The sequence below is a fragment of the Gekko japonicus genome, unplaced genomic scaffold, assembly GCF_001447785.1.
Source record: "Gekko japonicus isolate JY-2015 unplaced genomic scaffold, Gekko_japonicus_V1.1 scaffold719, whole genome shotgun sequence".
NCBI classification, from domain to species: Eukaryota; Metazoa; Chordata; class Lepidosauria; order Squamata; family Gekkonidae; genus Gekko; species Gekko japonicus.
Window position 1 is genome coordinate 717,757 of NW_015175991.1, and position 18,253 is coordinate 736,009.

Below are 18,253 nucleotides of genomic sequence, written 5' to 3' on the forward strand. Positions count from 1 at the left end.
ACTTTGCACATGCTCTTCCCCTCCCCTCCAGGAAGTTATCACTATTGAGAATATAAAATTGCTGGTGCTGTCATGACTGATGATCGTATCCCCGGGTACTTGCACAGTGCCTAAGAGAGCCTGGTTGGCCAGTAGATGGACTGAATACACCCTCAGCACACAGCTCAGAGACCCTTTGGCAATCAAAGTAATCAAGCTATAATCTGCTCCAGCTGGGAGGGCGATGGGTGGGGCTGGACAACTGTAGAGTCCCACCTTCGAGCCTGCAAGAGCTCAGCTATGAAGGTTTGGCTGAGTAAGCCAGCAAGAACAGACCCCAAAGTTAGGGACTAAGCCATCATGGGGCATGAATGAACACTCTCTTCTCACCCTTTCCCTCAGTGGCCTCTGAAGGAGAAATCTGTCCACTGGGGCTGCCTAGGGCAGCATTCTGCTCCCAGATATATTGGCGTCTTGCATAGTGTCTGCTTACTAGCACCCGATACAAGGCAGGATGCAGCACTTTGATGACACACTTGACACAATCATTCGTGCTGAGTAAAACAACACCCTGAAACCTGAGGCCTCTTGACGTCAGCAGCTTAAAACTGCACAAAAACAGTAGCTTAAAAAGCTAATTACGTCAGTAGCTTAAAAAGCACAAAACAGCATGGTTGTGTACCAGACAGCGTTTGAAATGTTGAGGCAGCCAAGCGTTCGGAAAACAAAGAGGAGCAAGTATGAAGGAAGATCCAGAGAACTGCAAAAATAGTACCCTGAAGTTATTTCTAGCCAGCATCAGCAGCCTGCCAAGCAATTCCCTGCAGCACAGGGGTCAACACTCACTCCATGGGATCCTGACAGCCAGCCAGCCAGCCTTGCTCCGGCCAGGAGGCTGCCCTGTCATTCCCAAAAGGAGCCTCTCGCTGCAGAGTAAATAATGCAGGTCAGACTATCTTTAATGCCATGTGACCAGCCTCAGATTAGCTTATTTTAAAAAACAGATTCAAGACAATGCACGGTAATAACAAAAACAAAGGAACAATTGTAAGAATAATGAAAGCAGAGGTACAGATAAACACACACACTCATGAAGTTGTAGCAGTGTAAAGCAAAAAATTGCTATACCCTAGCTCAGATGAGCACAAGGAGAAGGTTGGGGAGTTAACCAACAAAAGTGTGCACTCGCTTGCGTGCACACAGATAAACACACATCAGCACCTAAAAGACAACAAAGGTGCACCAGGCGAGCATCTCTTGGATAAGAGTCACAAAAACAGCCACAGAAAAAGGTACTCCTCGCTACCAGACGCTCAGTTTACTACCAAATGTGGTGAAAAATAAGGCTTTGGAGGAGGATCTATGCTGATTTATATGGGAAGAAGTAGTCCTTCAGGTATCCCAGCCCCAAATTCTTTAGAAGTTTAAAAGGTTAACACCAGCACTTTGAGTCACACCCAGAAACAAATCAAAAGTCAATAAAGATCTTTGAGCACTTAAAAGATATGCTCGTCACAGCATCCTCTGACAAATAAGCTGGCATTTTGGACCACCTGACATTTCTGTAGACTTTTCAAAGGCAAAATGAACAGTTCAGATATTAACTAACTTTTGCCCACTATGGCAAAAGTCTCCTTTTCCAGGAGCTCTGGAGCAGGGGTACCAAAGCTGGTAGAGTGCTCTCTAGACCAGGGGCTTCTATCAGGCCCTCAGTGCAACTGGCTGTTTTCTGCTTCTTCTTCCAGTTCTGCTGCTGCTGCGTCATCATAGGTTTGCAACTTACAGATACACACCAGAGCAGCATACTCAAGATTGCAACAACACTGAAGTAATAATTCAGAGCAAGAGGTGTCAGTTATCAGACACTGTTAAATAAATAAACTATTGCAAGAGTGCTAATGTTTTAAGCATGTTTTTATTTTAGGTAAAAAAAACCCTTTGTGTCCTTTATAAAGTTTATATCTCCGCTACCTGGCATTACATTTTATGACACACATGGCCTGGCCCAACAAGTCTCATTTATGTCAGATCTGGCCCTCATAACAAATAAGTTTGACACCCCTGCTCTAGACTGTGACTGACTGGAGCTCTTGAGCTTTTTGCCATCAGACTTCTAGCTGTCATTCATTCTAATCCCCCCCCCTTTGTATGTCAGAATTGAATTGGCTCAGTCAGCAAGAGAGGATGCTCAAGGACCAATTGCACCGCCCGAGTGCTCTCTATACTCCAAAAATCAACCAAGGCACCAACAGGCCTGCCCGAGTGCTCTCTATACTCCAAAAATCAACCAAGGCACCAACAGGCCTGCCATCTGGAAAACGTCTCAGAATCTCTGGTAACTCAAACCTACTATGTCAGAGGGTGGAACAACCACCCATGTAGAAGTTCAAAGCAACTGATATCCTGAACCTGACCAGATAGTGATCCGACTATGACAAGGGCATTGTTGCTAGCTCCCTCATTCTCAGCTCACCATTAGCCTACCTCACCCTGAACACCAAAATGTGATCTGCTTTGTGCATGGGAACCACAACTTTTATGGAGAGCCCCATGATTTTCACAGCAGCTATGAACTCCTGTACTGGTTATGGGAGCATCAGCATGTGTACTGCCTTTCCCCCTGACTTAAAAACCACAGAGTCCTCAGCTCCAAGTTTGCCTCCATGAACTCAGATCAAAAGACTATTCAGAAGTGGGGTGGGCACTATAATTAACAGTGTCTCCAGACTATCCTAATCACTGACCTCCAGATACATTTGGGCTCCGCCAGACAGAAAACCTAGAAGATTTAAAATAAAGAACAAAAAAAAAAACCCACAGCAAATCCCCTCCCCTCTCTTTGAATTTATGTTGGTGCTGCAGCAAAAGACCCACCTGGGAATAAGTGATATGAACATACTTATTTTTCCCAACCAGGTCTCATTGATGAGACCACGTGAGGCCCTTCATTGAGGAGCAAGTCCTAGTTTAGCAGTTTTAAGAGCTGGATTATGGCAGCCCATCTCTGTCCACTCCTTATTTACAGAGGGAAAGATCTCATTCCAAGACAGATGAAGCAATTAAATCTGCCTTACTGACTGTTGGCTTGAAAGGCCAGCTGGCCAGTGCCTGTGGCTTCTCAATGGTACATGGATGTGGCAGGATTATGTGCTCTTGCTGATCTCATACCAGTTTATAGCCTGGAGGAGCTCATTCCACTGGTGGTGGAACACAAACACCCCTAAAAACGGTGCTGCTTTCTTCCATATGATCACTATTTGAGGTGGGATATTTCTAAAACAGACCTATTCTCTGATTGTTGCATGGTAATGCTTCAATATTTAATGCAGATATTCTGTTAAACAGGATGCTTTTTGAAACAAACGTATGATGTCAAAATATCTTCTTGCATACAGACTGCTTATCAGAAGCCCCGCTTAAGCCCCCTTAAAAACATGGAGGGCAGCAGGAAGAGTGTCAGGGGGCACCAAGACGCCCAATAGGGATCTCTGACTTAAGACATCACATGAGTCTGGAATCCAGTTCTGGGTACAGAGTTCAGCTACCTGTAAATTTCAAGTTGCTTTGACTTGGTGGTGAGCTCCCCCACACTGGCAGTGTTTAAGCAGCGGCTGGACGAACACTTGTCAAGGATGCTCTAGGCTGATCCTGCATTGAGCAGAGGGTTGGACTAGATGACCTGTATGGCCCCTTCCCCTTCTATGATTCTATGACTAAGACTGGCTAGAATGCATGTAAACAATGGCTGGCAAAATCACAGGCACCAGAGTAGATGCTGACAGGTTGCAGGATGTCCACTCCGTGATTTCTTCCAACCAAAGTTAAAACAATCCTTGAATTCACAGAGCAGTGGATTATCTAGATCCCCATAAATATTCCTTTGGCAATCCGGTTCTCTTCATCCACTTCTATATAGTGAGGGCTCTGTTTGTTTACTATGCTTATTGTGTGCATCTTTACTGTTGTAAAATGGTTGGACCTCATTATGATCATGAAAACAGCAATACTGTGACACTCACAGACAAGCCAGGGATTTCCACACACTCAAAAAATTCCCCAGGAATGTAGATCCAAATGAATGAAAAACAACAGAGACAGCCTGATGAGGAAGACTGAATATGCTCCATGTAGCACATAATGCTGAGAGCAGGAGAGTATCTGTTAAGGGGAAAAGAGCAGAGGAGCGAAAGATTCAGCCTGCTCCAAGCCCTAACTGCTTCAAGAATCCTGGAGCAGGAGACTGGGGGCAGTGAGCCCTCCGATTTGTTCTCCCTGCCTCTGTTCCTCAAAGGCTCCTTGCTCAGCCTCGCTATTTATGGCTGCGGTAGCTCAAGTGGTTAAAACACTGAACTGCAGACCGGAAGGTTGGTAGTTCAACAGTTCGAGATCCAAGTGCTGTATGACGGAGTGAGCTCCCGTCTCTGGTCCCAGCTCCTGCCAATCTAGCAGTTCGAAAGCAAGAAATTGCAAGTAGATAAATAAGTACCACTTCAGTGGGAAGGTAACAGCGTTCCATGCGCCTAGGCATCTACTCATGCCAGCCACATGACCACGGAAACGTCTTTGGACAGCGCTGGCTCTTTGGCTTGGAAATGGAGATGAGCACCCCATCCCTAGAGTTGGATTCGACTGGCTTTTGAGCAAGGGAAACCTTTACCTTCACTGAACAAAATGTCTACTGACATCGTCCCTGCCAGCATATCCTCCTCTCTCCAGCACAGGTTGTCTTCACACACCAATCTCCTCATGCTATGACCCAAAGACCAGAAAATTCTGCTGGCTTCTGGCTGCTGGCATCCAATGGGTGTTATGGGGATCCCAGGAGATGGGAAGGTCAAGGAAATGTTCTGAAATACACAAGTCACCAGGTTTCTACCTTCAGGAAATACAAGAACTCACCTTGCTGACCAATGAGCTCAGTTCTGCTGGATCCAGATCACCGTAGACTCCACCAAAGATGGGAATTGCAATCACCACATAACTCAGGATGCTGCCCAGATAGTCAAAAGTGTTGATCCCAACTGAACAGAAACACATCAGCATGAGCCAGTGAGAAATGTGGAATATCTGCCCGAGTAACGCAGCCAAAATCTTCTCATACTACATGATGTTGTCAATGAAATGTTATCATACTTTGTCATTGGCTTACTGATTAACTGAAAGGCAGGCTATAAATGAAGCTAAATAAATAAAATTATCAGGACCAAATGCAAAAAAAGTAATTCCCCTCAACATACTGGGTTGTATGATCCCATCTAACGTCTGTGCACAGAAGCACCATGCCCTGCTCCTCCAGTCAGCCCCAAACACCCCTTGAACTGAGGGACTGGGGAGCCCCAAGAGCAACAAGGAGAGGAGCTGAAGGGCTCCTGAAGGATGGAGGACTTGCCCCCCCCCCTGGTGTGATCAGGATGACTCTTCTGCTTGAGGAACTTGCATTTCCCCAGTAGTTCCAACTACAGTACTTGGAGCCTGTGATATTAGGTCTGACAGCAGTAGAGGCAGAGGCGGCAGCAGAGGAGGAGGAGGAGGAGCTGAAGGGCTCCTGCAGGATGGAGGACTTGCCCCCCCCTTGTGTGCATGCAGATCTTTCTGACAGGATCCAGGAACCCTGACCTACTTGACTACCAAGGGATACAAAGATCATCACCTTCAAAGCACTTCATGCTGTTTTCTGATCATCTGTAATTTTAACAAAATTAAAACTGATGGTTTGTTTTTAACATCCTTGTTTTATTGTCTAAAATAAAAAAAACAATTCTTGAATTCCCTGAGCAGTGGATTATCCAGGCCCCCACTGGCTATGTGGTTTTGTACATCCACCTTGTTATGTGTCACTCTTCCCAACCTTAAAGAACATAGAAAAGTGTCATTAGCGATGCACAAACTGTGGGGCCTGTGAGGAATTCTAGAGAGGAAAGGGGGAGCAATTTGGAAGCCTCATCCTACAATCATGCAGCAGATTTCCACAGATGTTCAAAGAACAATTAAAAAAAAGAACTAGATGGAGGCCACTCTTTACACTGGGTGTTATGTAGCAGATGAGAAGGGAGAGCACAAAGACAGACCAGTGTGTCTCACACTCGGCAACGACAGGGAACAGCTAATATGCCGCTTTTGCTTTTTGTTCATTCAGTTCACACTTGAGCAGGAACAAATGCAAACAGAACTTCTGGGATTCAGGATGATACACATCAACTAGGAGGTAAATCAAATGCTGGATTGAAATTGGAACCTATGCTAGGAAACCAAGAATATACTGACTCCCCTCTGATAGGGCCTGACATAGCAGAACTCACAAGGTCCATGTGCTTGTGCTCACTTCCATCAAATACCCACCTTCCTCAGAGTCTTCTCCATGACCCTTCTCAGGCACCTAAGTTTAGGTTCAGTGTCTCCCATTTATTTGTGAAATCCATTTTCCCCCCATGTCAGCTGGTCATTCACTTACTTATTCCACCTCCTCCATTCTCTCTCTCTCTGTAGGAACTATCACGCCCACAGAGATCTTTCCTTCAAGACTCCAATCCGGTCAGTCCCTCTGTGAAGTGCCCCCTCATAAGACTTCTGAATTAAGACAAATGGCTCTGCTTACTGTACAGCCACAGCTCCTTGCCCATCAGCTCCCTCTGGGTCTGCAGGAGATTCTGTAGCTTGTGGTTGGTTCGCATGTGCTCCACTTCCCCAGCTCTGCAAAACAACACAGGAGTCTGCTGTCCGTCCATCTGTAAAGTGATCATTCTCACAAGCCCAAACCTCACATGGGCAAGCTGTGTATATGCAACTAGGGCAAAAGGATGATGGCTGTGAACCCATTTCTCTAGGAAAAACCAAATCAAGGGTAATGAAGGGGCCTCAAGCTTTAACTAGTCGTGGTTGGGGAGGCAGTTCCAATGTTACTGGGCAGCCACTGAAAACAATTTCTCCACATATGTCTTTGTTGTCTGAACTTAGTGTTAAAAGAAAGTCTACTGCAATACAAAACAAGAGTTTCAGGAGAGTAGCTATGTCGGTCTGCAGTAGAAAAGCTGGATTCAGTTCCAACAGCACCTTACACATCAACAAGATTTTCAGAGTATAAGCTTTCAACAGTCAAAGCTCCCTTCATCAGATATGTATCTGTTATCTGATGAAGGGATCTTTGATAATCAAAAGCTTTAAAACTTTGTTGGTCTCTAAGCAGGCTCAAGTGGTTAAGACGCTGAACTGCAGGCTGTGGCAGGGCAGTAGTTCAGCAGTTCAAGCCCCGGGTGCCGCAAGACGGAGTGAGCTCCTGTCTCTAGTTCCAGCTCCTGCCAACCTAGAAGTTTGAAAGCGAGAAATTGCAAGTAGATAAATAGGAACCACTTCGGTGGGAAGGTAACAGCGCTCCGTGCGCCTTGGTGTTTAGTCATGCCGGCCACATGACCACGGAAACGTCTTCGGACAGCGCTGGCTCTTCGGCTTTGAAACGGAGATGAGCACCGCAACCCTAGAGTCGGATTTGACTGGCTTTTGAGCAAGGGAACCTTTACCTTTAAACAGGCCCATAGCTGGGGGGGGGGGGAGAACGGGACACGACCCTTGGGGAGATGATCCCTCTCGAATTTGCCCTGCTCCCTCCCTCCTGGTCTGACAATTAAATTAGACTGGTAATTATATTAGCTCAAGTAATTGAATTAGTCCCATTAATTAAATTAGTTGCACTAAACTTCCCCCTCTTTGCCCACCCTGAAGAAAAACTCTGGCTACGGGGCTGTCTGTAAGGTGCTACTGGACTCGAATCCAGCTCATAAACAAAGAGGGGAACTCTCAATTATGCTGGGTCCAGGCAAGCCAATGAGTGCTGTATAAGTCAGCATAGACAGCTGAGATTCTGTTGGCAAAACAAGTGGGCACTGGAACTATGGTTGCCTTCTTCTGGATGCTCAGGGATAATGAGGCACATGAACACATGAAACTGATTTACACTGAGGTCATTAGTCAATCATTGGTCATTGAGGTCATTGGTCAATCAGCACTACTCAGATTGGCAGCTGCATTCCATGGTCTCAGGCAGAAGTCTTTTCCATCACACATTAACCTGATTTTTTAAAAAATTGGAGATGCTGGGGATTGAACCTACATGCAAAGCAGATGCTCTACCACTGAGCCACTGACCCTCTCAAGGACTCCTCTATTTCACACTGCACTGGGATCTCAAGAGCACCTCTGAAGTGCAGCTCCACTGCCAGAATGTTCCCCACCCAGTGTGGGCCAGAGAGGGCACAAAAGAAAGGAAGGATAGCTGATGAGTAGGGCTCGGACCTCTGAAATACTTTCATTATTAGGAGTATTGTGAGAGGTGGTATCAAAGCCTGCTCCCCAAACTGGAAAAGGGGTCATATCGAGCAACTCAGACAGTACTCAACTATAGTATTACCAAGAATCTTTCTAGAAGCAAACTTAATTTTGATAACCTTGGAGTCCCTTACTTGAGGAATATCCTAAAGCAAAGAAGGGAATTAGAGTATTTTGTTGCAATGAAATATCCTAATTCTCTTCTTTGCTTCAGGATGTTCCTGAAGTATGAGGCTCCAAGGCTATCAAAATGAAGTTTGCTTCTAGAAAGATTCTTGGTAATACTAGTGACCTCATGTGGTAAGAAAGCAGAACAGCAAAAATGATGCCTATGTTCTGAACTAGGACAGCAAGGTGGGAGCAGGGGCAGCTGAAATGCCTCCGTTTCCCTTTGGTACCAGGACTCCCAGGATTGTTTACCAAGATCATATAGGGTGCCAAGGAAGATGTCATGCAAAGCTCTCCTGGATGCACCTTTGAGAGAATATGATCATTCAGTACAAGACTCGTCCTTAGATCAGTATAGAGGCGATCACAGGAAGACTAGAGAAGAAGGGCAAGAGATCAAAAGAAAGACGAGCTACTTGGCAGAAGGGGGCAGGAAACAGAAGCAAACAGAACACAAAGGAAGCAGGCACCCCTACCCACGTATTTATTTCGTCCTTTTGCTCTCAGGAGCTGAGGTTTTCACAAGAAGGGAGAATAGAAATGGGAGCATATCTCTTACCTATAAAAAGCTGCAGATTCAGCATTCACCCTCAGCTGCATGTGCTTAAATCTGTGAAACAGAAAAAAAGCCCCAGTTAACATCTATGGGGACCATTTTGAAGCAGATGATCTGCTCCTCTGCAAGCCCATTCCTGCTTTTGCCACAGGATAAATGTCTCTCAGCTGGAAAACAGAAACGGGTACAGACACAGCACAGAACTGCAGCATCAGAAGTCAGAAGATTTGGGTCCCAGCATACAGCTGAATGTAGGAAGGTCTGGGTCTCAGCAATGGCTAGATGGGAGACCTCCTGGGGACCCCAGATATGCCGCCTTGAGCACCAGGATGAAAGAAAAGTGGGATAAAAACCAATAGCCAGGAACACTTTGCTTGGATCTGGGTCTTCCATAGGTGCTCCATCTGGGCTAGTCCATCTCCAGAGCTGGTCTATTTCAAGATGTTTTTCAGCATAAAGCAAAGCTGGTGTACCAAGTATGCAAGAAAGGGTTGCTGCCACCCCATGATTTTACTTATTTCCAAACTATATGTTTTGCTTTATTACCTCAAATCACCTTCCAGCTTCTCCTGCTGAATGCTGAACCAGTGTTGAAACAATGGGGCTCATTAGGATCTTGTTGACGACTGTTCCAATGATGAAGTAACCAAAGATACTAACAGGACCCAACCAGCCAGTGCTAAAAAGGAAAACCAGGGAGAGGTTAGCAAAAAATACCAACGGAAGACTATGCATTGATCTGTTAGAAGTTCATTTGTGCAGTGCTCTAACTGAGGGGACAGTTCTTGTATGCAGCAGCCCAACTAGCCCAGTATGCCCTGAGCTTGTCAGGGTTTGGGAGCTAAGCAGGGTTAGCCATGGTCAGTGCTTGGTTGGGAGACCACCAGCAAAGACTGAGGCTGCTACGTGGAGGCAGGCAATGGCAAATCACCTCTGTTCATCTCATTCCTGGAACGCCCTGCAAAGGGGTTGCCATGAATTGGTTTCGACCCAACGGCACATTCTTCTTCTTATAGTTATTACAATATTAGTAAGGTACCCATAGTTTTAGGAGCTGCGGTGGCTTAAGTGGTTAAGACGCTGAACTGCAGGCTGTGGAAGGTCGGTAGTTCAGCAGTTCGAGACCCGAGTGTGCCGCATGACGGAGTGAGCTCCCGTCTCTAGTTCCAGCTCCTGCCAACCTAGCAGTTCGAAAGCAAGAAATTGCCAGTAGATAAATAGGTACCACTTCAGTGGGAAGGTAACAGCGTTCCGTGTGCCTTGGTGTTTAGTCATGCCGGCCACATGACCACGGAAACGTCTTCGGACAGCGCTGGCTCTTCGGCTTTGAAACGAAGATGAGCACTGTCTCAGCAGGCACACATTCTTGGTAGCTGGTCCTTAGCTTTGGGGATCTCTTTTCCTAAGGTCTTGCCAAAGCCTCCTTCACAGCAACCCCCAGAAGCACAACGAGGCCACCTTGCTTCTGATGGCATTTGGCAGTTTAATGCTAAAAGGGGCTAGAGTCAAAATATCTTGCTGATGCAGCGCTTCCGGGATTAAACACAGTCACTGCCCCTTCCAAATTGATAAAATATAAATATCCCTCCTAATAGCCTACCCAAAAAGACTAAACTTCTTGAACCTTGTCCTCATCCAGCTGTATGTAGGCTAAAGGTGACAGAAGGGCTGGAGCATCCTCAGCCTAAGATGGGAGTGATCTTGAAAGAAACTAGAGCAAGATGAGAAAGCGATCGGTAGCCTTTCTCCTTCTTGCAAAAGTCTTCCTGCAGTCACAAAGCAGCCGGGCCTCCTGAAAAGCATGAAGGGCCAAGCCACTCACTGGAATCTCATATGTACCCATTAATAGTCAAAACATCACCCAAAGTATGGGAATGCCATGCTTAGTAATCAGGCTATCACATGCTATTCAGGCAAACTCCCTGCTGCTCAACAGTATACAAGGACAGCATCCCTGGCAGGTTGTATGAAAGAGCCCTACAATTCATAATCCCTTACCTGCGAAAGCACTGATAGGTGTAGTAAACAAGAGTGAACGGGGCAATGATCACCTTACTGGCCATGGAGCTCAGCTGTTTGCAGAACCTCTCCACATCCTGACTTATTCGCTGGTCTCTGCTCGAGAAAGAGAAAAACCTAAAATTGCACACTCTGCTATGCCTGCAAAGTGGAACTCAAGTTAACTTGTGGTTGATCCACAAGGGATCAAAGGTGGGCAATTCTGCAGTTCTATGGCTGTGTAAAAGCACTGCTGAATGACATCATTTCCCACCCACCTTCCTTGTGGAAACTGCAAAACTGTATAGATGAGGTTTTTAAAAGAAACAGAGGCTGTTCTGCCCAGCAAGAGAGGAGCTGACTGTGAGGGCAAGACAATAGGAAACAAGAGTCCTTCCCATTAAGGTTCACCTTAGATCTAACAGAAACAGTTCTGTACAGGGCACTGATGAATCCATAAAGAAAAAAAATCAGTCCTGATCAGAACTTGCAAAACGACAAACAGGAAGCAGGAAAGGACTCCTGAACCCCAGCTTCTTTAGAGCACTGCTCTCTCTGAGCATTCTTTTGTTATTGGGTTCTTGCACAAGCAGTGTCAAAGCTGATTTAGCCAGCAGCTCAGTTATACCACGCAGTGCCTAGTTAAAGCTGATTTAGCCAGCAGCTCAGTTATACTGATTTTCACATAATTGCAGTTTGCTACCCAAAGCTGTGTTTTCAAAGCTCATGTTGTACTGCTCTGAAAACCAGGAACTGTCCTCAACAGAAGGGGACCAAGTATCCCACCCCCCCAAAAAGAGAGGAAACTCAGACATCAAGTTGACTATGAACACAACCTGCCTGCCAGTTTTTGTGCTCCCTTGACTTTGTCTTTACTATGCTCCAAAACAGAATTTAAAAGGGAATCAAGTAAGCCTAGTCTAACATTTCCTGGGGATATCAGTGGTGGAGATTGTTTAGCACATTAGCAATGCAGCCCAAAATTACCCTTCTACGAGTCCCTGTGATCTCTATGCAGTTATGTAAATGCCCCGTGTGTTTTTAACACAAACATGAATGGTAAAACAAAACAACAACAAAACAAGTACAAGGGCAGCAAAAGAAAAAGCTCAGTCCCATATACCTTCTCCAAACTCTTGCTGCACATCACTATTTTCTTGGAAATGTCCCACATTCCAATGTGAACACAAGTGTTCAAAAAATAACGGGAACTGCCTTCCAAAGCAATTGCCAAAACTGTGTAGGTGTTTAAGTTCTTGTAGCAACTTTGATATCTCAGCACAACCAATCTAGCTCATTTTTCACATATTTCCAAATTTATTTTATTATTTATTTATTTTTCAAATTTATATTTCGCCCTCCCCATGAACGGGCTCAGGGTGGATCACAAAAACACAATAATAAATAGTTCATTGAAACATTAAAACAAGGAATTTAAAAACAAATTGCACCAAATATTGCACAGTTACCTCCCTACAACTCAGTGCAAGAGCTCACTGACATTTACCCCTAGAGAAAAACAGTGCATAACCACATTTCATACAAAAGTATGGATCCAACAGAGGAGCTCCACGGATGGAAAGATTTATGGCAACAGAGCACAACTTTCTTGCTTCCACTGCTCTAGCTGCAGTACGATATACCTCCCTAAGATCCCCAAGAAGAGCATTTCAGGGGAAAGGGAGCATTTTTGGCTGCAGTGAAAAGGGAGAAGCAAAAATGTTCAGCTCCACTTGCAGAAATGCTCCACTGGATCTAAGCACAAATCTCAGTCCTTATTAGGGTATGCACTAGAAAGCACCAGGAATGGCTGAGAAGACAGCCAACCACCTACGGGTTATCGATGTCCTCATGCAGCACGTTCAAGGTGTAATACACCTGACCCTGAAAGTAGTAGCCATGGAGATATTCAGTGAGTACCTTCCTCCAGCTCACATACATCAAGTTGCAGATGAATTGGTCAATACTCTTCAGCTGGGAAAGAAAAGAAAGAAAAGTAATATGCAAAAATGGGGCAAGTAATATAAGTACCTGGTTATAGAGTTATCTAGCAGGAGAACCATACACCACTAATTCTGTGGTCAACCAACTGCATTTCCTGGAGGAATCCCAGATCCTTCTGCTATCAGCTAGTGCAGAGTACATGCAGCTAGAGTGAGTATATCACAAGGAATATTTGACCAATCACGTAACACAGTGGAAGTGAACCTTTTTGTCATGTGTAACACAAGACCCATGCCACACTAATGTGTGCTGAAGTGCAAAATACAGTTTGCTTTCCCCTTAACATCTTAGTGTGATTTCACTTAGACAGCTGATTTGAGTAACAGACAGCAGTACGGTGTATACCTGTATGCCACTGGGGATGGGGTGAACCTTTTCCACTGTGCACAAATGTCTGTTTGCAGCTGGACAGCTGAATGCATCATCAGTACAAGCTGACTATAGGGGGACAAAGTACACATGCCATTCATTCCAGTGTCTGCTCATCCTGAGAGCTCACGTAGCCAAACACCAGCTCTAACCAACTCTAGCAGAATACTTCAAAAGATATCATATGCCATTAATTGGAAATCAGGTTTGATATTTTGGTTTTCCCCAACTTTGCTTCAGATATAAGTTACCTGTTTTGCAGTCATTAAAGCCAAAGGGACATGGGTGAAATCAGTAGTTACCCCTGTTAGTATTTTACAATGATGTGAGATTGTTCTCAGAAGTTTGTACCACAAAAATAATTTATGGGATGGGGGGAAATGATGCTAAAAGGCATGATAAGGAGAGGGGCCATAGCACCAGGTTCAGTCCCCATCATCTCCAGTTAAAAGGATCAGGTAATAGGTGAAGTAAAAGACCTCTACCTGAGATCCTAAGTGCCAGTCACAGCTAACAATACCAACCTTGATGGACCAATAGACTGACCCGGTATAAGGCAGCTACATTTGTTCATGAGGAGAAAGAGAACAGCAGCTAGTAGCTCCTCCTTCACTATGTGTCCCTCCCGTTTTCTCTGCTTCAAAATTCTCAAAAGGTACAGCTGTGAGGAGGTGGGCTGATCTCACGCCCTGGGAGCTGAAGGAGACCCCCAACAGTGCCAGCCCTTACACTTCCTCATTGGTTTTTATCATTTGGCACTTGAGAGAGGTAAGAGGGATACTGTCCCTCCCATTCAATTTCCAGTGGCATCTATCTCCTTGAAGACATCCTGGTTTACATTCCACCAAAGGTGGCAGTGATAGAAGGCGTGAAAACTCTTGTGAGAGAGAACAGGCACTTATCTGTATATGTATGCATTTCTCTCTGAAAGTATATGGGAGAATAAGGATGTTGGTGTCTCTGCAGAAACTAAGTTTGTGTAAGAGTTGTCTTGCTTGCTCCCCAACCACAAAAGGTGCTCATCTTGATGTAAGAGGAAAAAAAGGATCTTACCATAGAGTTCAACAAAATGAGAATCAGTGCAACAGCAGTCACGTTCTGGAACCCAGAAAGGTCTTTGCTACCCAAAACTCCATAATACTGGCTGGGGATCACTCCCACCTGGTAAATGACCAGCTGCTCTGGGGGGCGGAAGAAATAAAGTTCTATTTAAGGATATGCCAGTATTAAAAAGAGCCCAGATCACGAAACATGGGCCAACAGAAAGGATCAGTAACACCCACTTACCCAAGAGTGCAACTACGAGTAAGGTAAGGAACATCAGCACATTCTGGGAAGAGAGTTTAGGAAATAAAATTGCTTGGATCTTTAGAAAGCGTCGGAGGAATTGCTTGTCTAGTTGGGGCCTGAAAGTGTACAAGAAAAGCAGGATTCTAAAGTTAGCAAGTAAGCACCAGTGCCACACAAAATGCCCAGACCTTCCTAACTACCCAGCAACCCTGCCTGCTCCCCACTGCCCAAAAAACTAACACTGCAACACTAAACAGAGTTACACCCTTCTAAATCTATTGAGGTCAATGGGTTTAGAAGGATGTAAATCTGTTCAAAACCACACTATAAATGAAGCTCTGCATTAGTCAACTCATGAAAAACCCTCCCCGTATTCGCTTCAGGTCTTCCCTTCAAAGATCTGAGATGGTTCCAAAAAGATACATACTGAAGTGTTACAGAAAAGAAGGAGAAGCAAAGTTTAGAATATGGTTCCATAGCAGGAGTCAGAAGGTAGATTCAGAGAAACAGTAACCATTTATATCCTGCCCTTCTATGCAGGAGACTGGTGAGCAAGGATTTGAATCCAGGGCTGCGATCACACATACTAAATAATCCACTTTCAACCTGCTTTCAATGCATTTTCCAATTGGATTTTACTGTGTGAACTGGCAAAATCCAGTTGGAAAGTGGACTGAAAGTGGAATATTCAGTGTGAGTGTGTGATATTTATTTATTTAATTTATTCATTTCAATTTATAGCCCTCCCTCCCCGCAAAATGGGCTCAGGGCGGGTCACAGACAGGCATACGCCCGCACATAAAAACATTTTTAAAACCATTTAAAACATTATGCAACATTACAAAATTACGCATATAAAGTGCTCCAGATATTCCAATTTATCTTCCACAAAGATGACGAACTTACTGCTGCTCTACTAGCTCAGTGTCCTCTGTTCCGGACAATGCCGGTGTTCTTTGTTCCAGGGCCAGCAGTGTGGCGGAAGAGCTCCGTCCTGGCGGAAGAGCTCCGTCTTGCAGGCCCAGGTCTCAAATCCAGCAGACTATCTTCTAACCACACTGGCTAGGTCTCAAATCCAGCGGACTATCTTCTAACCACACTGGCTAGAACTGCTTTCTAGCTCACCATGAGGGAAGGAAGTCATCTCTATCTTTCAGTGGAGAAAGGGAAGTGTGGTAATGATGAGTTTAATCATGTAACTGACCTCTACTTCCTGCCTTTCCATGGGGCTAATGGATGCCATGCAGTAAATTCCCAAACAGTTGCCACAGTTATTTGAATCTAAACATGTCAGGGCATGTAGAAAAGCAGAACTCCTGCCCCATAGCCACTGTACAGCCATTCTCCCAGAGCAAAAGTTTAGCCAGTGCGATCCAAGCAAAAGGTTATGCTGAAACTCCTAAATCAGCCAGGCTAAGTTGTCCAGAGACGCCACCTTGAACCATAAGGAAAGGCAGGATATAAATGTTTTAATAAACAAACAAATAAATGCTGCCTTAAAAAACAACCCAAGTTAAACCCATTTTGCTCAGCACTGCCAATATCCCCCAAAGGTTCCCTATTTTCTGATTTCCTCTGCACCTTTCCCACCATCTGTGAAATACAGAGGCACAATTCTTTTTTGTCAGATTTAAAATCCTTGCTCATTTTGATTATGTTCAGGATGACACTTTTATGAAGGAAATAGTGCTGCTGAATAGAATGGGTTGGGAGGGCATTCTTATAGAGGGAACACTACTGCAGTCTATTGCACTGTTTTCTCTATGCATTATCCTGCTGTTGCTTCCTCATCTTCCTTTCGAATTTCATTTTCTGTAGTTTATGGTATGCAATGCATTCATGTGGGTTTTTTGGTCTGCACTGTCTTCTAACTTTGTTACCCCAGTCCTTTCGCATTGTTCACCGAATGGCTTATACTATTTGATTGCATTACTTTTATATTTTACAATCCTCCTTGAGTCTCAGCTATACAGGCAAGCAACAAATGAAGCAAATAAATAAATCAATACTTGTTAACGTATGTGTTCATTTTAATTCTGTTGTTTTCCCTCTGTGTCTTGGTGCACCTTGGGAAACATATATAGTGCCCAATGTTGTCCATTATCTTAAAGACTACATTTTCCAGAGCACACTGAGATGCTGCAGAAACAACCCAGCAGGATAGGGGCAGAAATAATCTTCTGTCCTGCCTTTTGGTTGGCTGGCCACCTGCCTGCCAATTCACAGTCTTCTTGACACTGCCTTTGCAGCATCAGTTATAAGTGCCCACATCACAACATGAGATGGGAGGGAGGGAAAGATAAATGAAAAAAACTCCACTTGCTGTTTCACCATCCACACACAAAAAGAACGGGGCTTCTTTAGCAAAGGTTTTTATTTGTTCAGAAATAAGCTTTCACCCCTCCTGCATAACCTGTGCCCTAACGCAACGCCTACTGCCTACTTTCCAAGTACATATTGATTCTTACTATACACTGAATGCCCTGACCTGGGTGGCTCGGGCTAGCCCGATCTCATTAGATCTCAGAAGCTAAAAAGAGTTAGCCCTGCTTCGTCTTTGGATGAGGAAGTTCGGGGCTGCTATGCAGAAACACGCAAACCAACTTTGTTTGTCTCCGGCACTGAAAGCCTTATGAGGGGTCACCACAAGTTTGCCGCAACTTGACAGCACTTTCCACCATCACAGCACACTGAGTATTCAAAGTACTCCATATCCATTACCACAGCCTTGCAATGTAGTTGACTATTATCATCTCCCTATTGAAAGCAGGACAGTGAACAGAGGCAGGATGGAGAGTTGCTTGTCCAGGGCTATCCAGACACTTTGCAGCACAAGTGAGACCTGAACCAGGGGCCTCACAAATCACTACTCATTTCTTTTAAGGCTTATATTTCATTCTTCCTAAGCAGCTTAAAAAGAATCTAAAAACAAAATATAAAATCCTATTATCTTAGATAACACACTACACTTAACACAGGATGTGCAAAAACCACCAAAAAATTAAGTAGGTGACAGGTTACATTTTTGCTCAATTTAAAGGCTTCGTTGGAAAAAACGGGTGTAAACCCCTTTTTTAATGATAACAGTAGAGAGTCTGCGATCGCCCTACGGAATTCCGCCCCACCCCCACCCCCCACCGGCGACCCTTCCGTTTCCCATTCAAAATGCTTCCCTTCCTCACAGCAACCTCACGAACTCCAGCCATTCTCTCCTTCTTCCTACCCTCACGCCAGAGACCGTCGCCCCCAGTTCCACTCACCGGGCACTGCCCAGCCCGGCTGTCCCGGGAGCCATGTATGAGCTCGGAAAAGCCCCGCACGCCCGAGCCTGGCCAGGTCCACTTCACGACCACCCCCGGCCCCGCCCACACTCAGTTAATAAATATTCATTATCACTTTTGATTATTCATAAGGTGCGACGTGATGGGAACCCCGGCAGGGACGATAGAGTTTCCCCTAAACAACAGAGGCAGAGCGGTCACTGGTGGAAGCATAGAGCTGCGAAGGTGTGGCTAGAGCAGCTCGGAGGAACAGAAGGAAGAGCTTGGTTTGACGAAAGGGAGGAGCTGC

At 45.0% G+C, this 18,253-nt stretch overlaps 1 protein-coding gene across 1 annotated transcript in view; it reads right to left on the reverse strand.

Moving 5' to 3' along the window:
- The window catches only part of ABCD4 (ATP binding cassette subfamily D member 4), a 31,873-nt gene extending 13,864 nt beyond the window's left edge, over positions 1 to 18,009 (reverse strand). Inside the window, 10 exon segments of the mRNA XM_015426368.1 lie at positions 4,879 to 5,000; positions 6,575 to 6,669; positions 9,026 to 9,076; positions 9,569 to 9,597; positions 9,599 to 9,701; positions 11,021 to 11,137; positions 12,855 to 12,994; positions 14,447 to 14,574; positions 14,681 to 14,799; positions 17,944 to 18,009. Coding sequence (XP_015281854.1) covers positions 4,879 to 5,000; positions 6,575 to 6,669; positions 9,026 to 9,076; positions 9,569 to 9,597; positions 9,599 to 9,701; positions 11,021 to 11,137; positions 12,855 to 12,994; positions 14,447 to 14,574; positions 14,681 to 14,799; positions 17,944 to 17,978 — 939 coding nt within the window. The 5' untranslated portion in view covers positions 17,979 to 18,009.
- Positions 18,010 to 18,253: the final 244 nt, after the last annotated feature.